Here is a 26002-nt window from a genome sequence, read left to right as displayed (position 1 = left end):
CTGTCCAATAGCTATACAGTCTGTAGCTCAGTCAGTTGATTGCAAACCAGGTTTCATCACTCACTGACTCAGGTACCATTTGGTCAAAACAATCCATGCCAACAGATCTTTTAAAGGATTTTTCTTTGTCTTCTTTCAGCTACAACTACAGCTATAACAGAACCTTGTTCAACAGAAGAATTCTATTGTACAAAGAGAATGTTCTGTATATCAATGAATATGACATGTGATGGAAACTGTGATTGTGGACAAGAAGTAAATGGTGAATGTGAAGATGAATACATGCCTACATGTGGTAAGTAGAGAAAATAAGATGTTGTAGTTTATAGACTATAAAGTAAATACAAGTCTGAGGCTGAAGCTGATATTTTCAGAACTGAAACAAGACATTGCTCAATTATCAATAGATTATATTGGCTATTGTGTGAAATTTTAATCTATCAGTCTGTTATTTTATCTGTTTTTATATCAAATGTTATATTAAGTGTGTTTGCCCTTGCTGATCTTTACCATATTTCATGTTACTTTTGACCATGTAAGATGAAAATTATGATGCCCTTTTCTATGACATCAATGCTTTGATCTGCATAAAAAAACATGTGTTTAGACTGGCTATTTTTTTAATTTTCATCTCATAATTTACACTAGAATTTAATATTTTTTATAGTAACTACAACAAGCACTACTACTGAAGCACCAAGTAAGGAAAAATTTGATAATTTAGTGGGCAATATTCTGTTACCAACTGACACTGACTTCATTCAAGCCAAATTTTATTATCTATTTTGGACTTTTTGGACTTTTCTACTTTTTAATTCTATACATTGGAATCACCTGTAGAAAAAAACATTCAGATTTGCAATCTGTAATTTAAACAAAATATATAGTGAATGAAGTTAAATGTGGGATTTTCTTTAGAATTAAGAGGCAATGCTTCTGTGGTAAATTTAGTGGAGGGAAATTGTGGAAATATTTGCCTTTCTTTCCTAGATCCTAAGGAGTTTGTATTCAAGAAGTATTGTCATGTAACATACTTTAAAACAAGAAATTGAAAATGACATTGCAGCTAGAAATGATTATGGTTTTAAAACATATATATATTTCTAGTTGAAGTCCAACAGGAATCTTATTCTCATGTCAAATTTGTTTTTGAAGACATACAACTAATAAACTTGATTAGCTGTTGATACACTTATTCTTGTAAGAAAACTTAGATACTGCAAGAAGTATACCAAAATTCAGATATTTTTAACATTTTTACTGTTCAAAGTTTTTTCAAATATTTACATATTAAACACCTGTACCCTATTTACCATGTGGGTGAACCTAAATTGGTGTTTTTCAGCCACTACTAGTGCACCATGTAGTGATGATCAATATTTTTGTATCAATACTATGACCTGTATTAGTGTTGATAAAGTATGTGATGGTAAGGATGACTGTGGTGATAATGAAGATGAAAGAGATTGTAAGTAGAGTATTCTTTGGCCTAGTAAGAATACTAGTTGTGTTTTTTAAGTCACATTGATAACATTCACATGAAAGAACAGTTTCTTTGTGATTAGGCTTATAAAGAATTTGAATTTGTCACAAAGTGACTATATTTCACTGAAAAAAATCTAATACTTTTAATTCATATGAATGACATAAATGTGCATTTCTCTTTTAATGTGGGCTTAATATTTATAAAACATTAAACCTGTGGGCAATTACGTCAAATTGTATTTTTGATTTATTTATAGTCCTTACTTTAACTGCCACTTAATTGGTACCCATTATTCACAAAACTAGAATTAAGTGTTTCAATACACTGCAATATATAACACATATTATCAACAGAAAAGCTTTTAGTACCTTTATAATTTCATGTGCTATTCTTTTAACTATGATGTTGAATTGCACTTTTCATTTTTCTGCATTGTATGATAAAATCTGAAATACAAGTTTATAAACTACTTTATATCAGTAGATAAACTGATTTCAGAATACATTCATTGCATCATACAAAAGATATATCATTTTTCTCTGTATAAAAAATTTACGCTATATTGAATTTGATAAATATTTCACTTTCTGTCGGAGTATATTCAGCAGAATTTATTATGTGTGATATTAACACTACCAAAACCTTTTATATTGGTAATTTCTAAGCAAGTCATGTATTTATTTCAGGTACGACTACACCTGCACCAACAACACCTGGTAAGTAGTTTTTCTATCATTCTATAAATCATAGTCAAGGGGATTTTAGGGTATTATGAAAGTTAGTTTTCAGCTCTTCAGAAGTGAAAAAAATGGAAAAATTTAGTTTATCATTACCAAATTTCAGTTCAATTCAGTGTATGTTTTACTTATTTCTTTAATTAAGAAATCATTTGGTATTACTATTGCACCTACACATATTGTAAATACTAACAAGGCTTAGATATAGAACTTTTCACTTGACTTATTTTCAGAACCTTGTGCAGAGAGTAATGGTATGGAAGATCCAACGATCATACCTTCAGATTTCCTTAAGCAACCACAAGAATCTGGATTAACTGATGATTCAGAAAATCTGAGACCTGGAAATACTCCACCATTTAATGTTCCTGCATCTGCAGAACCCACTGCAATAGATATCACTGTATCTGATGATAAACCAGTTGATTTAGCTGAAATTTCTCTACCAGTAAAAGCTAATGTACAATCTGTTCGTGTTCTAAGGTTTAATAATGATACTCAACAGTATGAACCTATTCCAACAACTTCAGGACAGGTACATGCTTTTATCTTTTTTTCTCCTGTGTCAAATGATCCTAAAAAACAAAAAACATTCTGAAACTGAATCCAGAATAATTTCTTCCCTGCTGTCTTTGTGTTGCCATGGAGATGTCTGCTCATTGAATTGATGCATGGTACAATGTGTCACTACTATCTTTAAATTAAATCTTTAAATTGATGTTTACAGCCTGAAAGTACAACTGGTATCTTAACATATCCAAGTGGAGTTCTTGTTACTAAGATTAGAATTGAGGTCACCCCTATCAGTGCAACTGAAAATATTACAGTTAAAGTTGAAGTCAAGGCTTGTTTCGAAGGTAATTGATTTAGAATATACAATAAAGTAATTTGCAACATTTTGTTTCTGCTGAACATAGTAGTCTCTTTTGCTTGAGTAAGAGGACAATTTTTTTCTATTTATACTTGTAGAAAAAAAACTGCTTAGAAACACATATTTTTCATATAATCAATGTGATATTTCATATTGTTTCAGAAACTCATCAATTACCTGCTGGAACATCAGCAACTGAAGGCCCAGTTGAAACACCACCAATTGCTCCAACACAACCACCAACTACTGGAGGTAGCACTGAAGGTAAGTTATGACTTTTCATTTGTTTTTTAATATTTTAAGTTTGATTTGATATTATAGTTTTTGAGTGACAGGAAGAATTAAGAACTGGAAAAGAAGAAAATGTTTAATGAATACATGTACACTAGTTCATAATGAAATTTAATATATTTGTAGAACAATGCGTGTCATTGAATGGTATGGACAATCCACAAGTTATACCATCATCAAGTATCACAGCAGTAGGAATTAATGATGAAGTAAAGGAGAATCTTAGACCAGGATCAGGACAAGAACCAGCAACATTTCCAGCTGGCTCAACACCATCAATAGTGCTAGATTTAACACCAACAAGTGATGATTCTGTTGAACTTAAATCTGTGGAACTTGTTGGTGCAGTAAATGTCCAATCCTTTAAAGTGTTTTCAGTTGATACAAATGGAGATTCGACAGAATTGCCACAATCCAGTGAAGTAAGAAATATAATTTGTATCTAGTTTAGTGTTATAGAATGAATTTCATAAGTGAAGAAACTTTTTTTTTCTTGAGAAGATCTTTATGAAATTGTATATATTAAAAGCAGCTTGCTTATTGTTTTATCTTCCAAAAACTAAAATTATAAACTTGTCAAATACATTCCCAACTTCTTTAATGTTCCATGAGAGAAGTTTTCATAGGAAATATTTTTCAAAGAGTAGAATGTATTCCTAACATATTTATATTCTAGTCTGATCCTTCTGGAAAAAATGGAAATCCAAAGATTGAATTCCCAGCTGATACAAATGCAGGTAGAATAAAGGTTGAAGTTAATGGAAGTGATTTAGGCAATCCAGTTTCATTTCAACTCAGTGTTCTAGCTTGTTTTGAAGGTAAGAAATTTCAATTATCTCTTTTTAAGAAACCCAAAATATCTTAGATTTACCAGTTTTTCACCTTTAGACTGCTGAAGCAAGGTGCTTCAAAAAGCATCAGCTTAATTAAGAAAATAGTTACCCAATACCATTTAACTATCTCTATCACTTGCCACTAGATAGAGCACACAAGCCTTTTGGACATTCTTCTACAGTATTGAAAAGAATTCTAGGCTTATTATCATTGTTATTATTCCCTCATTGTATTAGGAAAGGAAAAGGAAGATGAAACATATCTAATATTAGAAAAAGGGCTTTGAGATTAATTCTATCATCATTGTAACTGTTTATATATTATTGAAATGTGGTGTAAATGTTATTTTTAAATCATTGTTATAGAGACCCTTGGAACAGGATTATCACCAACACTTGCACCAAGTACAGCTTCACCTGCAACTACTCCATGTAAGTTTATAATCGTATTCTGGTAGAGGCTGCAGTTTCATTTCATCAGACGTGATTTTTAATAAATAATTTTGTGTCTTTGAATATACCAAAAGTGGCAAAGTATAGAAATATCTTGCTTTGTTTTTTGCACACTCTTCAGAAATTAGTATGGATAACATTTTATTTTTGTGGTGGTCAAAAGCTAGGCAAAGATTGTTTGGAGAGGTTTATTTTATGAATAAAATTCAGTCTTAGGAAGCGTTGCTTGTTTACATAATGGCGGCATGCCAATAATTAGCTTAGAGTGGTTTTGACAAATGAGCTAATCAATGATTGGTTATTGGAACAATAAGGTCAAAGGTCAAGGTTAGTTGACTTAGTTTTCAATAAAAACATTCATAGTTGTCAAGCCAAGCACTGACGGTTCAATATCGTAACCAAGATGATGAAAATATTTAATTTATAAAGAAATTAACTTTTGATGTAAATAGATTAATAGTGTTATAACTATGGATTCATGAATATCATTGGAACTATATTGCTAAATTGATTTTTAGATACTTGACAGATTCATGTCCTCATTAAGAATGAAACACCATAAAACTATGAAGTGTAACATTAGATTTAAGGGGACAATGGTTTGATAATAACCAGGTAATTCAGTTAATAAAAACTGTAGAAATAGTAAGGAAAAGAATTAGGAATTATAGGTTCTTACATTGCAGTTAATCATTTCAAATATATAAAATGACAAATAAACTCATTGATAATCATGAAAATCTGAGTGTATAAAAAAAGAGTATGATGTGATAAAAATAATTTTAAGAAAATAATTTGAAACCATAAATTCATAGTCCTATGTATATTGATCTAAGAACAAATCAACGAAGTTTGATGACTATGATAATAATTGATTTGACAGCAGATAAATATAATTGACAAGTTGACATAAATTAAGCCATGAACTATAGAATATTTTTGGAGAAAATTTTGTTCAATTTAGAAAATTTGATTAGCAATTATCACACCCAATTTCACTTTTTAGCCAATCAAGTTAAATATTGATTCACACCTTATAGCAGTTGACAGTATTCTAGTTTAGATTAATTATGTCCATTATGCAATTCCTTAAGGTTATAGAGAGTTAAGTTTGGCTAATATAGATCTCGCAAACTGTGATGATTAAATTGAACCCAGGACTCAACTGAATAAATTCTATTGTGATATTTGCATGTTACATGTTTCATTTTTATTTTATAGTTATTTAGTGATTTCATTAAAGAAAATTCGTAAAGTAATGATGCCAAAAATGTCTGTTTTTTGTATTTATTATAAGTTGTAGTAAATATTGCCGTAAGAGGCAGTTACAAAATTAAAAACAGAGTTATAGTTACATTGTATCAGATTTCAAAATGGGTTCTTCTGAAGATAAAGTATTATTTTCAAAATCTTTTACAGCACCATGCGAGAGAGTCGCTGGAATGGACAAACCACAATTACTTCCTGCTAGTTATCTACAGCAACCTGCTGACTCACCATCATCAGATAATCCTGAGAACTTAAGACCAACTTCATCAACTCCTTATAATATTCCTAATGTACCAAGTGAGGGAGTTAACATTACAGTCCGCCTGTCACCAGATGGTAATCCTGTTCCTCTTAGTGATGTTGAAGCTATTAATACTGATAATGTTAAGTCAATAAAAGTGTTTGTATATGATGATACTCAAAAGGATTATGTACCAATAGAAGAAGTAACTGGCTCTGTAAGTTGTTTTGTTTTATGAATATTATTGTTTTTTATATTGTTGTTGTTGTTATGTTTTTATCTTGTTGGTGATGAGTTATTAATTCTCTGAACTGTGTTTTAGACATTAACAAAGAAAGTATTACTGATAATCCAGACAATCCAGTTGAAATTAAATTGAAAATCCATGCCTGTTTTGAAGGTAATATTTTGTGAATATTTTTGCTGAAATGATCGATTCATATTGACTTAGTTTCAATTTACTGAAGAAAGTTTTATTTATGTCCACTTGAAGATTTACTTCAAAATATTGTTTTGATCACATTTAAATGCAAATGTATAGATATCTTGTTCAAAGATGATAATGCATGAATTCATGTTTTACTGGTCACCCATTTTTCAGTTCTGCCATTTCATATTCTTTATCTATTGATAGAAACACAAGGACCATCTGAAACATCAGCAACAGAAGAACCACAACCAACACCACCATTAGTACCTACAACATCTGGAACATCAGGTAAATTATTTTCATAAGAAATATAAATTTGATATGTACACTACACTTAGAACATATATTTCTATATCATCATGATATTTTGCCATACTGCCCCATTAACATTTCATAATTGTATTTGACAGAATGTACTGAAACAGATGGTATGAAAGATGCACAAATAATACCTGATTCAAGTATCACTTCACCTACATCACCTAGTGTTGACGTAACTCAAATTAGAGATGGTGGTGCATCTTTCCCTGCTGGACAGATCCCAGAAATTGTAATAAATCTGACACCAACATCTAACAGTGAAGTTGAAATTGGAAGTGTAACTGTTCCTGTAACAAATGTTGCTTCAATTACTGTTACACCAATTGCTTCTGATGATACTGAAAAGACTGGTGATAGCGTAACTGAAGTAAGTTTTAACATGTATCATTTATTATTTTATATTATAATAAAGTTTTTAATAACAGTATGATTGCATTTTGTTTGAGAGGATTATTACACCTTTTGTAACTGTTTATTTACTAAATCTTTTGACTGAATTATTACAGACTGTTGTTGGAAATATAGCTAGTGTTATTTTCCCTAATGATGTTCGAGGTGATAAGGTTAAAATTACATTAACTCCAGTAGGTAATAATTTACCAGTTACCACTACTGGTGCATTAGAAGTTAAAGCCTGTTTTGTAGGTAAGTAAAATGTTCAAGTTGTATTTTTTGTATCTATTGCATTGTCTAAATTTTTTTTATGGGAATTCATTTTGAAATTACAAAGTCCCATAAGAGCACTAACAACAGAATTTCTCTTGTATAATTTGGTGTTGATTGTTTTAGTTTATATCTGTTCTCTATTATTTCATTTCAGAAACTACTGGACCTGGTGTTTCAACTACTGTTGGCACTACAGTTGGTCCTGGAACTACATCAAGTAAGCTTATGGTTTTAAGATGATCAATATCTGCAATAACATTCAATATGCTATAAGTTGAAGAGTTGTTTATCATGGCTGCAATAATCATGGTTGGTTGGTTGATGACCAATTTATGTTTGCTTCAAGCTTAATCTGATATCTCAAACTAGGTAGTTGTTAGTAGTTATAGTAGTTGGTAATTTGCAATAATCATGTCTATTAATTTCTTTTATAGCACCATGTACCAAGGTCGCTGGAATGGAAAACCCACAATTACTTCCTGCTAGTTATCTACAGCAACCAGCTGACTCCCCATCATCAGATAATCCTGAGAACTTAAGACCAACTTCATCAACTCCTTATAAGATTCCTAATGTACCAAGTGAGGGAGTTAACATTACAGTCCGCCTGTCACCAGATGATAATCCAGTTCCTCTTAGTGATGTTGAAGCTATTAATACTGATAATGTTAAGTCAATAAAAGTGTTTGTATATGATGATACTCAAAAGGATTATGTATATGAATATTATTGTTTTTTATATTGTTGTTGTTGTTATGTTTTTATCTTGTTGGTGATGAGTTATTAATTCTCTGAACTGTGTTTTAGACATTAACAAAGAAAGTATTACCTGATGGAGTTGATACATCCAAAATCAAAATTCTTGTTATACCTGATAATCCAGACAATCCAGTTGAAATTAAATTGAAAATCCATGCCTGTTTTGAAGGTAATTGCAGTTTACATTTCTTTTAAATTGTAGGTGACAATTCTGTTAACAATATTTAAAGAAATTTTGTATATGAGGTACAAATGAATAATTTTGATAATAGTACATAGATTTTTCTTCCATTTCAGAAACTCACCCATTACCTGGAATAACCACAACTGGCACAAGTGAGAATTATATGTTTTTATATTATGTAGGCTACTTAATGAGTGAAGTTTAATAATCTTTGTCTATCTTTAAATACCAATAGTAGTTGTCAAAGTAGTTCATGATCTCTTTTTGTCTTCACTTTAGTTTACCTTTTTAGACCAATATTCTAAAACATTTACCATCTATTTTAAGGTATCTGTACTGATGAAGAAGGTATGAGTGATCCAGCTTATATTCCTACAAGAAGCATTACTTCTGCTGGTGTAAGTGATGTAGAAGATCTTAGACCCGGAGATAACCCTGCTACATACAATGCTGGAACTGCACCAGAATTTGTAATAGATTTGCTTGCTGATTCTGAAGATGATGTTGAAGTGAAATCAGTCACATTACTTGATGCTGAAAATGTTAAGAGTATAGCTGTATATATTGATGACAGTTTAAGTGAAGCACCTCAAACTGGTGATGTAAGTATAAACTATCAATTAAATTGGCTTTTGTACACCCATATGTAAATTCCAAATAAAAATGAGAATTGAACAGAACCAATCATGAAGATAATTAATGGTGATCTCAGTTGTAAAAAACTATGATGCTAGGACAGATAAAAATATGAGGCTTTAAATAATCAAACTTCTGTCAAAATAAACCATTTATTCATCGTTTCGTGACTAAAAACACACAGGTAGTCCAAAACCAACACAATTAAAACTAGAACCGTTATAACGGAACCGAAGCAGTGCGCATCCAACCTGATACATCGATAAAACGTTGCATTTTAAAGTCACAATGGGATTTCTTACCGGAAAGAAAAGCATGTAAACGTTCAATAGTAGAAAAAATCGTTTAAACCGTTTACCGTTCGGTAGTGAAAAGACGCATGAATTTGATACCATTCGGTACTAAAAGGTGTTAACATTCAGTAGTAAAAAGTCGAATTTTCAAATAGCTGTAAAGTTAAAAGTTCAATTCGCACAACAAAAATGAAAATATTTTTGGAAAGGTACAATAATTTGCGTTTCGGCCAAGAGGTCAACAGAGGTCAAATAAAAGAGAATTTAAGCCTTAAAAGTGTTGAAAATTGCTGTTTTGGGACGTTTGTAAAAGCGAAAATATATGTCGGACATCAAAGATAAAAGTATGAATGGACATCGTAGATCAATAACCTTTGACCTTCTAAAGACCAAGATTATGCATGTAAATGGTCAAAATATCAAAATTTTATAAATTGTAAATCCTATTCCCTTTTTTAAAGTAAAAGGCCTAAACAAAATGTAACTCTATCAGATATTGTCCCAAATAGTGCTTTCATTTTTTGTAAAATTTCGATGGTGAAAAATGCAAACTTTTCGAGTTATAACAATTTGAATTATTTAAGGTAAAGGTAAAAGTAACCCTGATTTGCCACGCCCACTGCAAAAATTTTGTGTTGTCTGTAATAATGTCAATGTCAATGTCAAATAATGTTCAAAATGTCAAGTGTTTACAATCATTAGATCATGAGATATTCGTAGTTAAAAGTTTTTTTAAGGCAACGGTGACTGTCGGTGGATTATAGAAACCGTTAAAATTACGCAAAGTTACTATAGAAGTCAATACAAAATTTTCAAATTCAATTTTAATCAAAATAACAAGTGTTATATATCATTTGAAAGAATAGATTGCGTGTAATAAGAACAAAAGATAAATTTTCGCTTATGTAAATTAGGTCACGTGATAGACCTTTTTTTAAAGTTAAAAATCGCGATTTTCAATTGGCTGTAGAACCGGAAGTTAACGGAGCACGACAAAAGTGAAAATATTATCGGATATATCTCGTAATGGGCAACAACCTTTGTTCAGGTCAAAAGGTCAACAAAGGTTAAATAAAAGTAATATGAGCCTTTGAAGTTTCGAAAATTGCTGTTTTCGGACGTCTGCAAAACCGGAAGTATATATCGGACATAAAAGATCAAAGTAAGAATGGTCATCCTTAGTCAATGACCTTTGACCATGCAAAGGTCAAGGTCATTCATGTTAAAGATCAAAAATGAAAATTTATAAAATTGTTAAACCTATTCCCTTTTTTAAAGTAAAGAATACAAACAACTGTAATCTTATCACAAATTGTTCTAAGCAGTGATCTATTTTCATGCAAAATTTCTAGGGTGACAATTGAAAACTATGAGAGTTATACCAATTGCAAATATTTCAGGTAAAGGTAAATGCCCACCGGATGTGCCACGCCCACTTCAAAAATTTTAATTTGTCTGTACATTGTTAAATAATGTTCAAAATTTCAAGTCTTTACAATCATTAGATCATGAGATATTCGTAGTTAAACTTTTTTTTAGGGCAACGGTGACTGTCGATAAATTATAGACACCGTGATTTTACGCACAGTTACTATAGAAGTCAGTACAAAATTTTCGATTTTTAAACCTGCAATTTTGATCAAAATATCAAGTGTGATATGTCACCAAAAAGGAGATTTTATGCACTCAAAGAATATATAAGAATATTTGTCGTATGTTAATTAGGTCACGTGACAGATCTCTTCAAAGTTAAAAATCGTGATTCTGAAGAACCGGAAGTTAACGATGCACAACAAAAGTGAGGATATCATCGGATATATCTCGTAGGGGGCAACAACTTTTGTTCAGGTCACAAGGTCACCAAAGGTCAAAGTCACTAGATATGAGCCTTAATATTTTTGACAATTACTGAAAACATAAAACTGGAAATAAAAAATATACGAATCCAAAATTCAAAAATCGGATTCCTAAGTTTTGTTTGCAATCGATTGCAGATTCTTTAGACACCAAAATCATACAAATCAGATTTACCCCTGAAGCTTAATATCGATTTTTATAAAAATTGGTCACATCAAGATGGCGTCTAACACGTTACTTCCGGTTCAAATTTTTTCATTCCAAAATTGTTATAGGGACAATTTTAACTAATTTCAAAAAGAATTTTTCAAATACCTATAAAATTCCGGAAGTTGAAATTTTAGGTTTAGAGGCGAATGACGTCAAAACCGGAAGTGATATCGAAATTTTGAAAATAGATGTTTGTCAGGAATCAAAATGCTTATCTTCTATTAAATTTTTAGACCGATTGAAATAAAATTGTAGAAGTTGAAAAAAACGCTAAAATTAAAACAAAAAAAGTCAGCGACAAAAGTCAAAATCTGAAATTTTATAAAGTGCTATCTTTTAGTCATTGGTTTAAAGTAATGAACAAAATAAAAATTACGGTCAAAATAGATGCACAATTAGAGCAGTAATTCGAAATACGTAATGAATGTTTAACGTCATACGTCATTTCCGGTTGGAAGAAAATGCGTCATTTTACATTTAAACAGTAGCGACACGCAAAGTATAAGAAATAATAGTGTCAGACAATGTGTGACATGTGCAGTTTTGGCTGGGGAGCGTGACCAGAAGTGACCAGAAGTAGTTCAAAGAACGCACTGCAAAGAAGTAAATGCTTGTTTTGGCTTTGGACTCCCTGAGGAAGTCTTTTTTTAGACACACAAAATGTTGGAGGAATAAATGGTTTATTTTGACAGAAGTTTTATTATTTAAAGCCACATAAAAATATGGATGTTTATATTGCTGTCACTTGTGTCCATTGGTCCGTCTGTCAAAATTTCTTGCAAACACAATAGAGACTACAGTTTTTATTTAACTGATTTTAATGAAACTTGGTGTGATCATCTGTAACAATGAGATCTTGGTCAATTTTGAATTTGTTGTGCCGGTTTATATATCCATGATATCGTGGACAAGTTCAAATTTGTGTACGATTCGATAAAGTTTGACTGCAATGAAATTTTGTTAATTGTAGCTTGTGAACACAAAAGAGGCGGCGGATTTTATATGTTTTTAATAAATTGGGTTTATAGGGTTTTATAAATGAAATCTTGAACAAGTTTTAATTTTGGTAGGAATTCAACAATTGATGAGGGAGTTTCAACCCTTGATACACTGAAATTAACTTACATGTTGCTTGTGAACTCAAGGCCACAGTTTCCATCCGATTTAAATGTGGCTTGAAAATGTGATTGAGTTTATTTCAGAATTTTATGAAATTTTGTGTGTAGGTTTAAATCAACAATATCTTCGACAAATGAGATTTTTGGTATAGTGTGACATATTTTGACAACGGCCCTTGATATACTGAAAGTTTTAGTAAAATAAAGGTAATAGGGCGTATCTTGCTAGGTGACAACTTGCTTCAATTTAATGCTGCAATAAGACAAAATTATTCACTTTGATGTGCTTTGTTGATGCCCTGGATCAGGGCTGTTGATTTAACCATATTTGCTTTTAACCAAGAATAGTGACTTCAAAACACAGGTTATATGATTGCAAAAAGTTCTAGATCTAGAATTGATAAAACTGTTTGTTTTTTAACATAAAAACTCATGTTGTATCATCTCTTTTAGTCTGATCCCAGTGGAAGTCCACCAAAGGTTACTTTCCCAGCTGGAACAAGAGCTAAATCTATAAGGGTGGTTGTAACTCAAACAGATGATGGTGTTGAAACTAAATTTAATGTTGATATCAGAGCTTGTTTTGAAGGTAAATCTTCAGATTGCTAATAGTTTAACAGACAAATGTTGGTCAGACTGACTATCCTCTTGGTAAATTTTTTAGTTTAGTAGGGATTATTGTTACTGTGATGAGAGCCTCATATGCCACTTCACATAAACTCAATTGTTTTATTTTAGTAACTGCTGCACCAGTAGCTACTGGTCAACCAGTTGAAACAACTGTGACTGCTGGTGAGTACATTTTACAAAATTGTAAATTAATTGATATACCAATACTTGCTAATAAATTATTTTGATATACCAATACTTTCAGCAAGGACAACTATTATGGATATACTACTCCTTTAATTTGATTTTGCAACGTTTCAATTCACATACAGGAAACTTTATCAAGCATAACAATTGTTAAAAAATTATTTGATATACCAATACTTGGTCATAAATTATTTGATATACCAATACTTGCTAATAGATTATTTGATATATCAATACTTGTTAATAAATTATTTGATATACCAATACTTGTTAATAAATTATTTGATATACCAATACTTGTTAATTGATTTCTAGAACTCACATATTCAAAAGTTCTTTTCCATTCAAAATAAAAGTATCATATGTAAAGAACTACAGTAGGCAATCATGAAGCGCTCTAACCTGCATGGTCCTATCACGATAGAGGGCATGGTAGAAAATTTGAACTTTTAACTACTCCCCATGCAGGTTATTTAAACTCTGTTTCTTTTGTGTTCCTATTTTAGTGTTAATTGGCAATAAAAACTTTTGTGTTTTCATTTTAGAAGTTTGTGAAGAAATTAATGGTATGCAAGAACCTGCCTACATTCCTGATTCATATCTTGATGGTTTAAATAATGCACAAAAATCTACTCTAAGAAGTCCTACTGGTCTTGTCTCATTAGCTAACAATAATGGTCCTATTACTATTACCTTGGCAAAAACAGATATCAGTCTAGGATTTGTGGAATACAAGAATACCCAGAACCTTAAGAGAGTGGAAATAGAATTGATTTCTGTTAATGGAGATGTAACCCCTGTAACTGATAAAGTATGTATAAAGTCAAATAGGTTATGAATTCATTTATATATCGTATTCAATAGTAGAGGGTAATCAAAAAATACATGAAAATTTAAGTAAGTCTTATTAATAATGAAGCAAACTTGCATAGCATAAGCACATACCCTCCCAACACTTCAAGATTATTTATAGCTTTACTTTGAAAATCTATGACTTATATGCAAAGCTGCCAAGAAAACTTAAATTTTGTGGACTTTTTAGATTTTTATGTTATTTAAAGTTCTGTTTTTTGGATTACTTGGTATATGTCAAAGAAATATCAACTATGTTATAGTCAACCAAGGTCCGACTCTCAATCTCTCAGCATTAATATTCTTCCAACATATTGACTCAACAAGATTATACACAACTAAGTATGATTCTTACATGAAAATAACACACACGAGGGTAGTTCAGTCAAATTTTTTAAAATAATGTTATTTCCATGTAAGAATTAAGCATAGTTTCGTTAAATCTTTTTTTGGTAAATTTTGACAACCAGGACAGATTGAGTTCCTCATTCTTCCTTATTTTACCTTTGTATTGATATTTTTTATCTCCTTAGTTTTTGAACTTAATTAGAGTTTCATAAGAGGTATAGGCTTGTGCTTGAAGTTCAAAAGATTTGAAACCAAGGATCTAATAAATCTTTTTTTTTATAGCCTGCTCTCAATGCTCCAGGAGATCAGAGAATAGACTTCAGACCTGATGAAAAGGCTCAAAAGATAAAGATAATATTTTATCCTAGTAATGTGTCTGAAGCTGTTGAATTTAGTTTAGATGTACGAGCTTGTTTTGAAGGAACAGTTAGTCCAACCACAACAGGTAAGTTAGGCATGATTTTGTGAAACGTTATGTAATGGAATTTAGGAACAATTTTGAAATTTTCATGTGTACTTAGTAACATGCACATTGCACACTTTATTTACAGTTGGCAAACAATTTCAAATTTGTTAGCAAGAAATATTGAGCAAACCTTTTGGTTATCTTGTGATAGCATTTCAACTTTACTTGACAAAATTTAAATTTCATTCAAAATTGTTTTCCAAGAAATATTAGTCCTCTCTGATTATGAAAAATAGAGAAATAAATGAAAAAGTAAATTACTATTACTATAATTCCTAAAATAAAAGAATTTTCTGTTAATGTTTTTATTGTCTTATGCTATTACAAATTATTTGTTTGGTATTGTGACAATAAAATGAGAAAAAACAATTATTGAATAATGTAAGAAATAGAGATAAAACTGCAATCATGCTTTCATTGAAAAGCCAGGTAGTGTTTTCACTGCTCATTTGTAAGCACTTTGAGTCTTACCTTTTGATGTATAAGATTATGTAAAAAACCCGGTTTCCATTGAGAATCAAAGACATTTTATAAAATATAAGACAAAGCTACCTTCAAGTTAAAAAGATAGGCATAACTGAATAAGTTATAGTGGACTTTTTCTATCTAGGCTTTAAGCTTTTTTTGAATAGTTTAAAATGCTGTCAAATTTTTTTCTTTTTATTTCACAATGTTTGATTTATTTTGTGAATACTTTGATATTAGAATTATTTAAACACAAACAATGATTAAATCTAAATTTAAGGTCCAACAGCAGGTACTTCAGCAACTCAACCACCAACAGGTACGTCAGCAACTCAACCACCAACAGGTACGTCAGCTACTCTACCACCAACAGGTACATCAGCTACTCTACCACCAACAGGTACTTCAGCTACTATACCACCAACAGGTACATCAGCTACTCAACCACCAACAGGTACATCAGCAACTCAACCACCAACAGGTACATCAGAAACTCAACCACCAACAGGTACATCAGCAACTCAACCACAAACAGGTACGTCAGCTACTCAACGACCAACAGGTACTTCAGCTACTCTACCACCAACAGGTACATCAGCAACTCAACCACCAACAGGTACATCAGCAACTCAACCACCAACAGGTACATCAGCTACTCAACCACCAACAGGTACGTCAGCAACTCAACCACCAACAGGTACGTCAGCTACTCTACCACCAACAGGTACATCAGCTACTCTACCACCAACAGGTACTTCAGCTACTATACCACCAACAGGTACATCAGCTACTCAACGACCAACAGGTACATCAGCAACTCAACCACCAACAGGTACATCAGAAACTCAACCACCAACAGGTACATCAGCAACTCAACCACAAACAGGTACGTCAGCTACTCAACGACCAACAGGTACTTCAGCTACTCTACCACCAACAGGTACATCAGCAACTCAACCACCAACAGGTACATCAGCAACTCAACCACCAACAGGTACATCAGCTACTCAACCACCAACAGGTACGTCAGCTACTCAACCACCAACAGGTACTTCAGCTACTCAACCACCAACAGGTACATCAGCTACTCAACCTCCAACAGGTACATCAGCAACTCTACCATCAACAGGTACATCAGCTACTCAACGACCAACAGGTACATCAGCAACTCAACCACCAACAGGTACATCAGAAACTCAACCACCAACAGGTACATCAGCAACTCAACCACAAACAGGTACGTCAGCTACTCAACGACCAACAGGTACATCAGCTACTCAACCACCAACAGGTACGTCAGCTACTCAACCACCAACAGGTACTTCAGCTACTCAACCACCAACAGGTACATCAGCTACTCAACCTCCAACAGGTACATCAGCAACTCTACCATCAACAGGTACATCAGCTACTCAACGACCAACAGGTACATCAGCAACTGAACCACCAACAGGTACTTCAGCTACTCAACCACCAACAGGTACTTCAGCTACTCTACCACCAACAGGTACATCAGTAACTCAACCACCAACAGGTACATCAGCAACTCAACCACCAACAGGTACCTCAGCCACTCTACCACCAACAGGTACTTTTTGTATTTGATATTTCTTACTACTTGGTTTTTTTCACTGGACCAATGAAGACATGTTAAATTAAACCATTAAACTTCTATCAGCATAGAGCCATCTCAATGTTTGTTCTCTTTCAGGCTTACTCTAGGAAATAACAATGAGTTGATAATTTTTGTTATTATTTATACCCATTTAGTTTTGCTCATGCATCAAATGGCATTCTGTAGACTTTGTTGTTGCCAAACAATTTTAAAGTCAGTGATATTACCTACATCAAAAATCTATTAAACTGTGTATATTTTATTTGTTTTTTGTTATTTGTTAAATTTAAAAACCTTGATTAGTATATTTAACAAATCTTAATGCATATGTTGTAATTTTGTATATTTTCAACAAAGATTATTTTGAATCCAAAGAACCATGTATTTTTGATAATAATGATAATAATGATAATGATAATAATGATAGTAATGATAATAATAATAATGATAATAATGATAGTAATGATAATAATAATAATAATGATTATAATGATAATAATGATAATAATGATAATAATGATAATAATGATAATAATAATCACTTTATTAGGGTAAGATTTAGGCGAAATATCCTTTCTTGTATTTCACTCAATTATATATACATACGAACAAAATTAAGCAGCAACATAAAATATAAAATTCATAAGAAAACCAACATGTAATAACTATCAATTTTTATATACAAATTTAATGTAAAACTGTAGCTATTTGTTTTTGAGATGTACACTGAAATATTTTTATGAAATGGTTCGAGATTGTTCTAAACTTTGAGATTTGAAGGAAGACTATTCAAAGGATCCCTTAAAATTTAAACTACATTTGACTAGTTTTATAAATATATTTTGAGGAATTTAGTTTGTGTCAATAGCTATTATATTGAACATATGTAAGGTTTTAAAAATGATAGATTTATTAGTGCAGATTCCTACAATTAATTTAGATGCTAGTTAAGAATAGTTTAACAAGTCTAAATTATGTAGGTTAAACAGATCATTATAAAATTCATTGTATAAAAGATTACATTTGGATAATTTGTGTATTTTATTTTCTATCCTGTATTTTTTCAGGGCCTGGTGTTTCAACAACTGCTGCTACAGGTACAACATCAAGTAAGCTTATGTTTGGTTTTGGATACTCAAAAGTTTTAAAAACAACATTCAATATAACAATACAAATGATTGAAATTAAAATTGTTTTTTAGAATATATTAAGTTAAATTGTTATATATTGGTGTTACATCTATCATATCTTTAATTTCTTTTATAGCACCATGTACTAAGGTCGCTGGAATGGAAAACCCACAATTACTTCCTGCTAGTTATCTACAGCAACCAGCTGACTCCCCATCATCAGATAATCCTGAGAACTTAAGACCAACTTCATCAACTCCTTATAAGATTCCTAATGTACCAAGTGAGGGAGTTAACATTACAGTCCGCCTGTCACCAGATGGTAATCCAGTTCCTCTTAGTGATGTTGAAGCTATTAATACTGATAATGTTAAGTCAATAAAAGTGTTTGTATATGATGATACTCAAAAGGATTATGTACCAATAGAAGAAGTAACTGGCTCTGTAAGTTGTTTTGTTTTATGAATATTATTGTTTTTTATATTGTTGTTGTTGTTATGTTTTTATCTTGTTGGTGATGAGTTATTAATTCTCTGAACTGTGTTTTAGACATTAACAAAGAAAGTATTACCTGATGGAGTTGATACATCCAAAATCAAAATTCTTGTTATACCTGATAATCCAGACAATCCAGTTGAAATTAAATTGAAAATCCATGCCTGTTTTGAAGGTAATATTTTGTGAATATTTTTACTGAAATGATCGATTCATATTGACTTAGTTTCAATTTACTGAAGAAAGTTTTATTTATGTCCACTTGAAGATTTACTTCAAAATATTGTTTTGATCACATTTAAATGCAAATATATGAATATCTTGTTCAAAGATGATAATGCATGAATTCATGTTTTACTGGTCACCCATTTTTCAGTTCTGCCATTTCATATTCTTTATCTATTGATAGAAACTGTTGGCACAACACAAGGACCATCTGAAACATCAGCAACAGAAGGACAACCAGGAACATCACCATTATTACCTACAACACCTGGACCTTCTGGTAACTTAATTGATTTAGATAAATATTTTTATTATAGTAATAATATGAAGAAAATCAGTTTTAATAAACTTACTTGAAAATGTGCAATGTGAACTTGATTATACTAATACTTACCATTTAATTAATGGAATAAAAGCTGCATAATTCTGTTACTTTTAAATGATGTTTGTTACAATATTTGTATTAAATATTGTCTTCTTTACATAATCCTTCTATTCCATTCATGTATCTGTGTTTTATTTTAGAAGTTTGTGAAGAAATTAATGGTATGCAAGAACCTGCCTACATTCCTGATTCATATCTTGATGGTTTAAATAATGCACAAAAATCTACTCTAAGAAGTCCTACTGGTCTTGTCTCATTAGCTAACAATAATGGTCCTATTACTATTACCTTGGCAGCCACAGATATCAGTCTAGGATTTGTGGAATACAAGAATACCCAGAACCTTAAGAGAGTGGAAATAGAATTGATTTCTGTTAATGGAGATGTAACCCCTGTAACTGATAAAGTATGTATAAAGTCAAATAGGTTATGAATTCATTTATATATCGTATTCAATAGTAGAGGGTAATCAAAAAATACATGAAAATTTAAGTAAGTCTTATTAATAATGAAGCAAACTTGCATAGCATAAGCACATACCCTCCCAACACTTCAAGATTATTTATAGCTTTACTTTGAAAATCTATGACTTATATGCAAAGCTGCCAAGAAAACTGAAATTTTGGGGACTTTTCAGATTTTTATGTTATTTCAAGTTCTGTTTTTTGGATTACTTGGTATATGTCAAAGAAATATCAACTATGTTATAGTCAACCAAGGTCCGACTCTCAATCTCTCAGCATTAATATTCTTCCAACATATTGACTCAACAAGATTATACACAACTAAATATGATTCTTACATGAAAATAACACACACGAGGGTAGTTCAGTCAAATTTTTTAAAATAATGTTATTTCCATGTAAGAATTAAGCATAGTGTCGTTAAATCTTTTTTTGGTAAATTTTGACAACCAGGACAGATTGAGTTCCTCATTCTTCCTTATTTTACCTTTGTATTGATATTTTTTAGCTCCTTAGTTTTTGAATTTAATTACAGTTTCATAAGAGGTATAGGCTTGTGCTTGAAGTTCAAAAGATTTGAAACCAAGGATCTAATAAATCTTTTTTTTTATAGCCTGCTCTCAATGCTCCAGGAGATCAGAGAATAGACTTCAGACCTGATGAAAAGGCTCAAAAGATAAAGATAATATTTTATCCTAGTAATGTGTCTGAAGCTGTTGAATTTAGTTTAGATGTACGAGCTTGTTTTGAAGGAACAGTTAGTCCAACCACAACAGGTGAGTTAGGCATGATTTTGTGAAACGTTATGTAATGGAATTTAGGAACAATTTTGAAATTTTCATGTGTACTTAGTAACATGCACATTGCACACTTTATTTACAGTTGGCAAACAATTTCAAATTTGTTAGCAAGAAATATTGAGCAAACCTTTTGGTTATCTTGTGATAGCATTTCAACTTTACTTGACAAAATTTAAATTTCATTCAAAATTGTTTTCCAAGAAATATTAGTCCTCTCTGATTATGAAAAATAGAGAAATAAATGAAAAAGTAAATTACTATTACTATAATTCCTAAAATAAAAGAATTTTCTGTTAATGTTTTTATTGTCTTATGCTATTACAAATTATTTGTTTGGTATTGTGACAATAAAATGAGAAAAAACAATTATTGAATAATGTAAGAAATAGAGATAAAACTGCAATCATGCTTTCATTGAAAAGCCAGGTAGTGTTTTCACTGCTCATTTGTAAGCACTTTGAGTCTTACCTTTTGATGTATAAGATTATGTAAAAAACCCGGTTTCCATTGAGAATCAAAGACATTTTATAAAATATAAGACAAAGCTACCTTCAAGTTAAAAAGATAGGCATAACTGAATAATTTATAAGTGGACTTTTTCTATCTAGGCTTTAAGCTTTTTTTGAATAGTTTAAAATGCTGTCAAATTTTTTTCTTTTTGTTTCACAATGTTTGATTTATTTTGTGAATACTTTGATATTAGAATTATTTAAACACAAACAATGATTAAATCTAAATTTAAGGTCCAACAACAGGTACTTCAGCAACTCAACCACCAAGAGGTACGTCAGCAACTCAACCACCAACAGGTACGTCAGCAACTCAACCACAAACAGATACATCAGCTACTCTACCACCAACAGGTACTTCAGCTACTATACCACCAACAGGTACATCAGCTACTCAACCACCAACAGGTACATCAGCAACTCAACCACCAACAGGTACATCAGAAACTCAACCACCAACAGGTACATCAGAAACTCAACCACCAACAGGTACATCAGCAACTCAACCACAAACAGGTACGTCAGCTACTCAACCACCAACAGGTACATCAGCAACTCAACCACCAACAGGTACATCAGCTACTCAACCACCAACAGGTACTTCAGCTACTCAACCACCAACAGGTACTTCAGCTACTCAACCACCAACAGGTACATCAGCTACTCAACCTCCAACAGGTACATCAGCAACTCTACCACCAACAGGTACATCAGCTACTCAACCACCAACAGGTACATCAGCAACTCAACCACCAACAGGTACTTCAGCTACTCAACCACCAACAGGTACTTCAGCTACTTTACCACCAACAGGTACATCAGCAACTCATCCACCAACAGGTACATCAGCAACTCAACCACCAACAGGTACCTCAGCCACTCTACCACCAACAGGTACTTTTTGTATTTGATATTTGTTACTTCTTGTTTTTTTTCACTGGACCAATGAAGAAATGTTAAATTAAACCATTAAACTTCTATCAGCATAGAGCCATCTCAATGTTTGTTCTCTTTCAGACTTACTCATTCTAGGAAATAACAATGAGTTGATAATTTTTGTTATTATTAATACCCATTTAGTTTTGCTCATGCATCAAATGGCATTCTGTAGACTTTGTTGTTGCCAAACAATTTTAAAGTCAGTGATATTACCTACATCAAAAATCTATTAAACTGTGTATATTTTATTTGTTTTTTGTTATTTGTTAAATTTTAAAACCTTGATTAGTATATTTAACAAATCTTAATGCATATGTTGTAATTTTGTATATTTTCAACAAAGATTATTTTGAATCCAAAGAACCATGTATGTTTGATAATAATGATAATAATAATAATGATAATAATGATAATAATGATAATAATAATCACTTTATTAGGGTAAGATTTAGGCGAAATATCCTTTTTTGTATTTCACTCAATTATATATACATACAAACAAAATTAAGCAGCAACATAAAATATAAAATTCATAAGAAAACCAACATGTAATAATTATCAATTTTTATATACAAATTTAATGTAAAACTGTAGCTATTTGTTTTTGAGATGTACACTGAAATATTTTTATGAAATGATTTGAGATTGTTCTAAACTTTGAGATTTGAAGGAAGACTATTCAAAGGATCCCTTAAAATTTAAACTACATTTGACTAGTTTTATAAATATATTTTGAGGAATTTAGTTTGTGTCAATAGCTATTATATTGAACATATGTAAGGTTTTAAAAATGATAGATTTATTAGTGCAGATTCCTACAATTAATTTAGATGCTAGTTAAGAATAGTTTAACAAGTCTAAATTATGTAGGTTAAACAGATCATTATAAAATTCATTGTATAAAAGATTACATTTGGATAATTTGTGTATTTTATTTTCTATCCTGTTTTTTTCAGGGCCTGGTGTTTCAACAACTGCTGCTACAGGTACAACATCAAGTAAGCTTATGTTTGGTTTTGGATACTCAAAAGTTTTAAAAACAACATTCAATATAACAATACAAATGATTGAAATTAAAATTGTTTTTTAGAATATATTAAGTTAAATTGTTATATATTGGTGTTACATCTATCATATCTTTAATTTCTTTTATAGCACCATGTACTAAGGTCGCTGGAATGGAAAACCCACAATTACTTCCTGCTAGTTATCTACAGCAACCAGCTGACTCCCCATCATCAGATAATCCTGAGAACTTAAGACCAACTTCACCAAGTCCTTATAAGATTCCTAATGTACCAAGTGAGGGAGTTAACATTACAGTCCGCCTGTCACCAGATGGTAATCCAGTTCCTCTTAGTGATGTTGAAGCTATTAATACTGATAATGTTAAGTCAATAAAAGTGTTTGTATATGATGATACTCAAAAGGATTATGTACCAATAGAAGAAGTAACTGGCTCTGTAAGTTGTTTTGTTTTATAAATATTATCGTTTTTATACGCCCACATGAATATGTGGTTGTATATTGTCATCGCCCCTGTCGGTCGGTCCGTCCGTCAGTCCGTCCGTCAACATTTCTTGTGAGCACTATAGAGACTACAGTTTTTATCTGATTTTGATAAAACTTGGTGTGATGTTTTAGATTGATAAGATCTTGGTCAAGTTCGAATTTGACATATTTTCGATGAACCATTTTTGCCCTTGACTTAGAACATCTTGAAATTTGTTACAAATAGTTCGTGAGCAGGATTGAAGCTACAGTTTTCAACTGATTCTGATGAAACTTGGTGTGATCATTGGAATTGACAAGATCTCGGACAAGTTCTAACTTGTCGCATTTTCGATGAACTGTTTTTGAATTTATTCCCTTGACTTTGTTAAAATGGTCGAAATTTGTTAAAAATAGTTTGTGAGCAGGATTGACGCTACAGTTTTCAACCGATTCTGATGAAACTCTATGTGGTCATTGGAATTGATAAGATCTCGGACATATTTTCGATGAACCGTTTTTGCCCTTGACTTAGAACGTCTTGAAATTTGTTACAAATAGTTCGTGAGCAGGATTGAAGCTACAGTTTTCAACTGATTCTGATGAAACTTGGTGTGATCATTGGAATTGTTAAGATCTCGGACAAGTTCTAATTTGACGCATTTTCGATGAACGGTTTTTGAGTTATTGCCCTTGACTTTGTAAAAACGCGTCAAAATTTGTTAAAAACAGTTCGTTAGCAGGATTGAAGCTACAGTTTTTAACCTATTCTGATGAAACTTAGTGTGATCATTGGAATTGATAAGATCTCAGACAAGTTCTAACTTGACGCACCTTCGATGAACGGTTTTTGAGTTATTGCCCTTGACTTTGTTAAAATGCGTCGAAATTTGTTAAAAATAGTTTGGATTGACGCTACAGTTTTCAACCGATTCTGATGAAACTTGGTGTGATCGGACAAGTTCTAACTTGATGCATTTTGATGAGCGGTTTTTGAGTTATTGCCCTTGACTTTGTAAAAACACGTCAAAATTTGTTCGTGAGCACAATTGAAGCTATAGTTTTCAACCGATTTTGATGAAACTTGGTGTGATCATTGGAATTGATAAGATCTCAGACAAGTTCTAACAAGAGATATTTTTGATGATTATTTTTTGAGTTATTGCCCTTGACTTTGTAAACACGCGTCAAAGGTTGTTTTTTGCCCTTGATTAGAGCTGTGTGATTTAATTGTTTGTTGTATTTGGGTTATTGATATTGATTTTAAAAAATTTTGTGGAATTATTCAGCATAAATAATTTCTTCAATATGAGAAAATTCGTACTATAGTCACTAAAGACTGTTTTATCATTTCTGACAGCTGCCAGTGGGCGTCCCAAGCTATCTTTTTTATTGTTGTTGTTGTTATGTTTTTATCTTGTTGGTGATGAGTTATTAATTCTCTGAACTGTGTTTTAGACATTAACAAAGAAAGTATTACCTGATGGAGTTGATACATCCAAAATCAAAATACTTGTTATACCTGATAATCCAGACAATCCAGTTGAAATTAAATTGAAAATCCATGCCTGTTTTGAAGGTAATATTTTGTGAATATTTTTACTGAAATGATCGATTCATATTGACTTAGTTTCAATTTACTGAAGAAAGTTTTATTTATGTCCACTTGAAGATTTACTTCAAAATATTGTTTTGATCACATTTAAATGCAAATATATGAATATCTTGTTCAAAGATGATAATGCATGAATTCATGTTTTACTGGTAACCCATTTTTCAGTTCTGCCATTTCATATTCTTTATCTATTGATAGAAACTGTTGGCACAACACAAGGACCATCTGAAACATCAGCAACAGAAGGACAACCAGGAACATCACCATTATTACCTACAACACCTGGAACATCAGGTAAATTATTTTCATAATAAATATAAATTTGATATGTACACTACACTTAGAACATATAGTTCAATATCATCATGATATTTTGCCATACTGCCCCATTAACATTTCATAATTGTATTTGACAGAATGTACTGAAACAGATGGTATGAAAGATGCACAAATAATACCTGATTCAAGTATCACTTCACCTACATCACCTAGTGTTGACGTAACTCAAATTAGAGATGGTGGTGCATCTTTCCCTGCTGGACAGATCCCAGAAATTGTAATAAATCTGACACCAACATCTAACAGTGAAGTTGAAATTGGAAGTGTAACTGTTCCTGTAACAAATGTTGCTTCAATTACTGTTACACCAATTGCTTCTGATGATACTGAAAAGACTGGTGATAGCGTAACTGAAGTAAGTTTTAACATGTATCATTTATAATTTTATATTAT

The 26002-nt window shown here is 31.6% G+C and overlaps 1 protein-coding gene across 1 annotated transcript in view; it reads left to right on the top strand.

Moving 5' to 3' along the window:
* Positions 1-6044: 6044 nt before the first annotated feature.
* The window catches only part of LOTGIDRAFT_239234 (hypothetical protein), a gene marked incomplete at both ends in the record, with an annotated part of 28034 nt that continues 8076 nt past the window's right edge, over positions 6045-26002 (top strand). The window contains 24 exons of the mRNA XM_009054331.1: positions 6045-6402; positions 6504-6581; positions 6816-6899; positions 7022-7299; positions 7439-7577; positions 7753-7815; positions 8033-8313; positions 8406-8526; positions 8869-9143; positions 13109-13244; positions 13394-13447; positions 14017-14282; positions 14954-15116; positions 18285-18314; positions 18484-18791; positions 18897-19017; positions 19252-19347; positions 19593-19858; positions 20530-20692; positions 23121-23150; positions 23320-23627; positions 25114-25234; positions 25469-25564; positions 25687-25964. Coding sequence (XP_009052579.1) covers positions 6045-6402; positions 6504-6581; positions 6816-6899; positions 7022-7299; positions 7439-7577; positions 7753-7815; positions 8033-8313; positions 8406-8526; positions 8869-9143; positions 13109-13244; positions 13394-13447; positions 14017-14282; positions 14954-15116; positions 18285-18314; positions 18484-18791; positions 18897-19017; positions 19252-19347; positions 19593-19858; positions 20530-20692; positions 23121-23150; positions 23320-23627; positions 25114-25234; positions 25469-25564; positions 25687-25964 — 4113 coding nt within the window. The remainder of the gene's footprint in view (positions 6403-6503; positions 6582-6815; positions 6900-7021; positions 7300-7438; positions 7578-7752; positions 7816-8032; positions 8314-8405; positions 8527-8868; positions 9144-13108; positions 13245-13393; positions 13448-14016; positions 14283-14953; positions 15117-18284; positions 18315-18483; positions 18792-18896; positions 19018-19251; positions 19348-19592; positions 19859-20529; positions 20693-23120; positions 23151-23319; positions 23628-25113; positions 25235-25468; positions 25565-25686; positions 25965-26002) is intronic.

Source organism: Lottia gigantea, assembly GCF_000327385.1.
Source record: "Lottia gigantea unplaced genomic scaffold LOTGIsca_213, whole genome shotgun sequence".
NCBI lineage: Eukaryota > Metazoa > Mollusca > Gastropoda > Lottiidae > Lottia > Lottia gigantea.
This window is presented reverse-complemented; position numbering and strand designations above follow the sequence as displayed.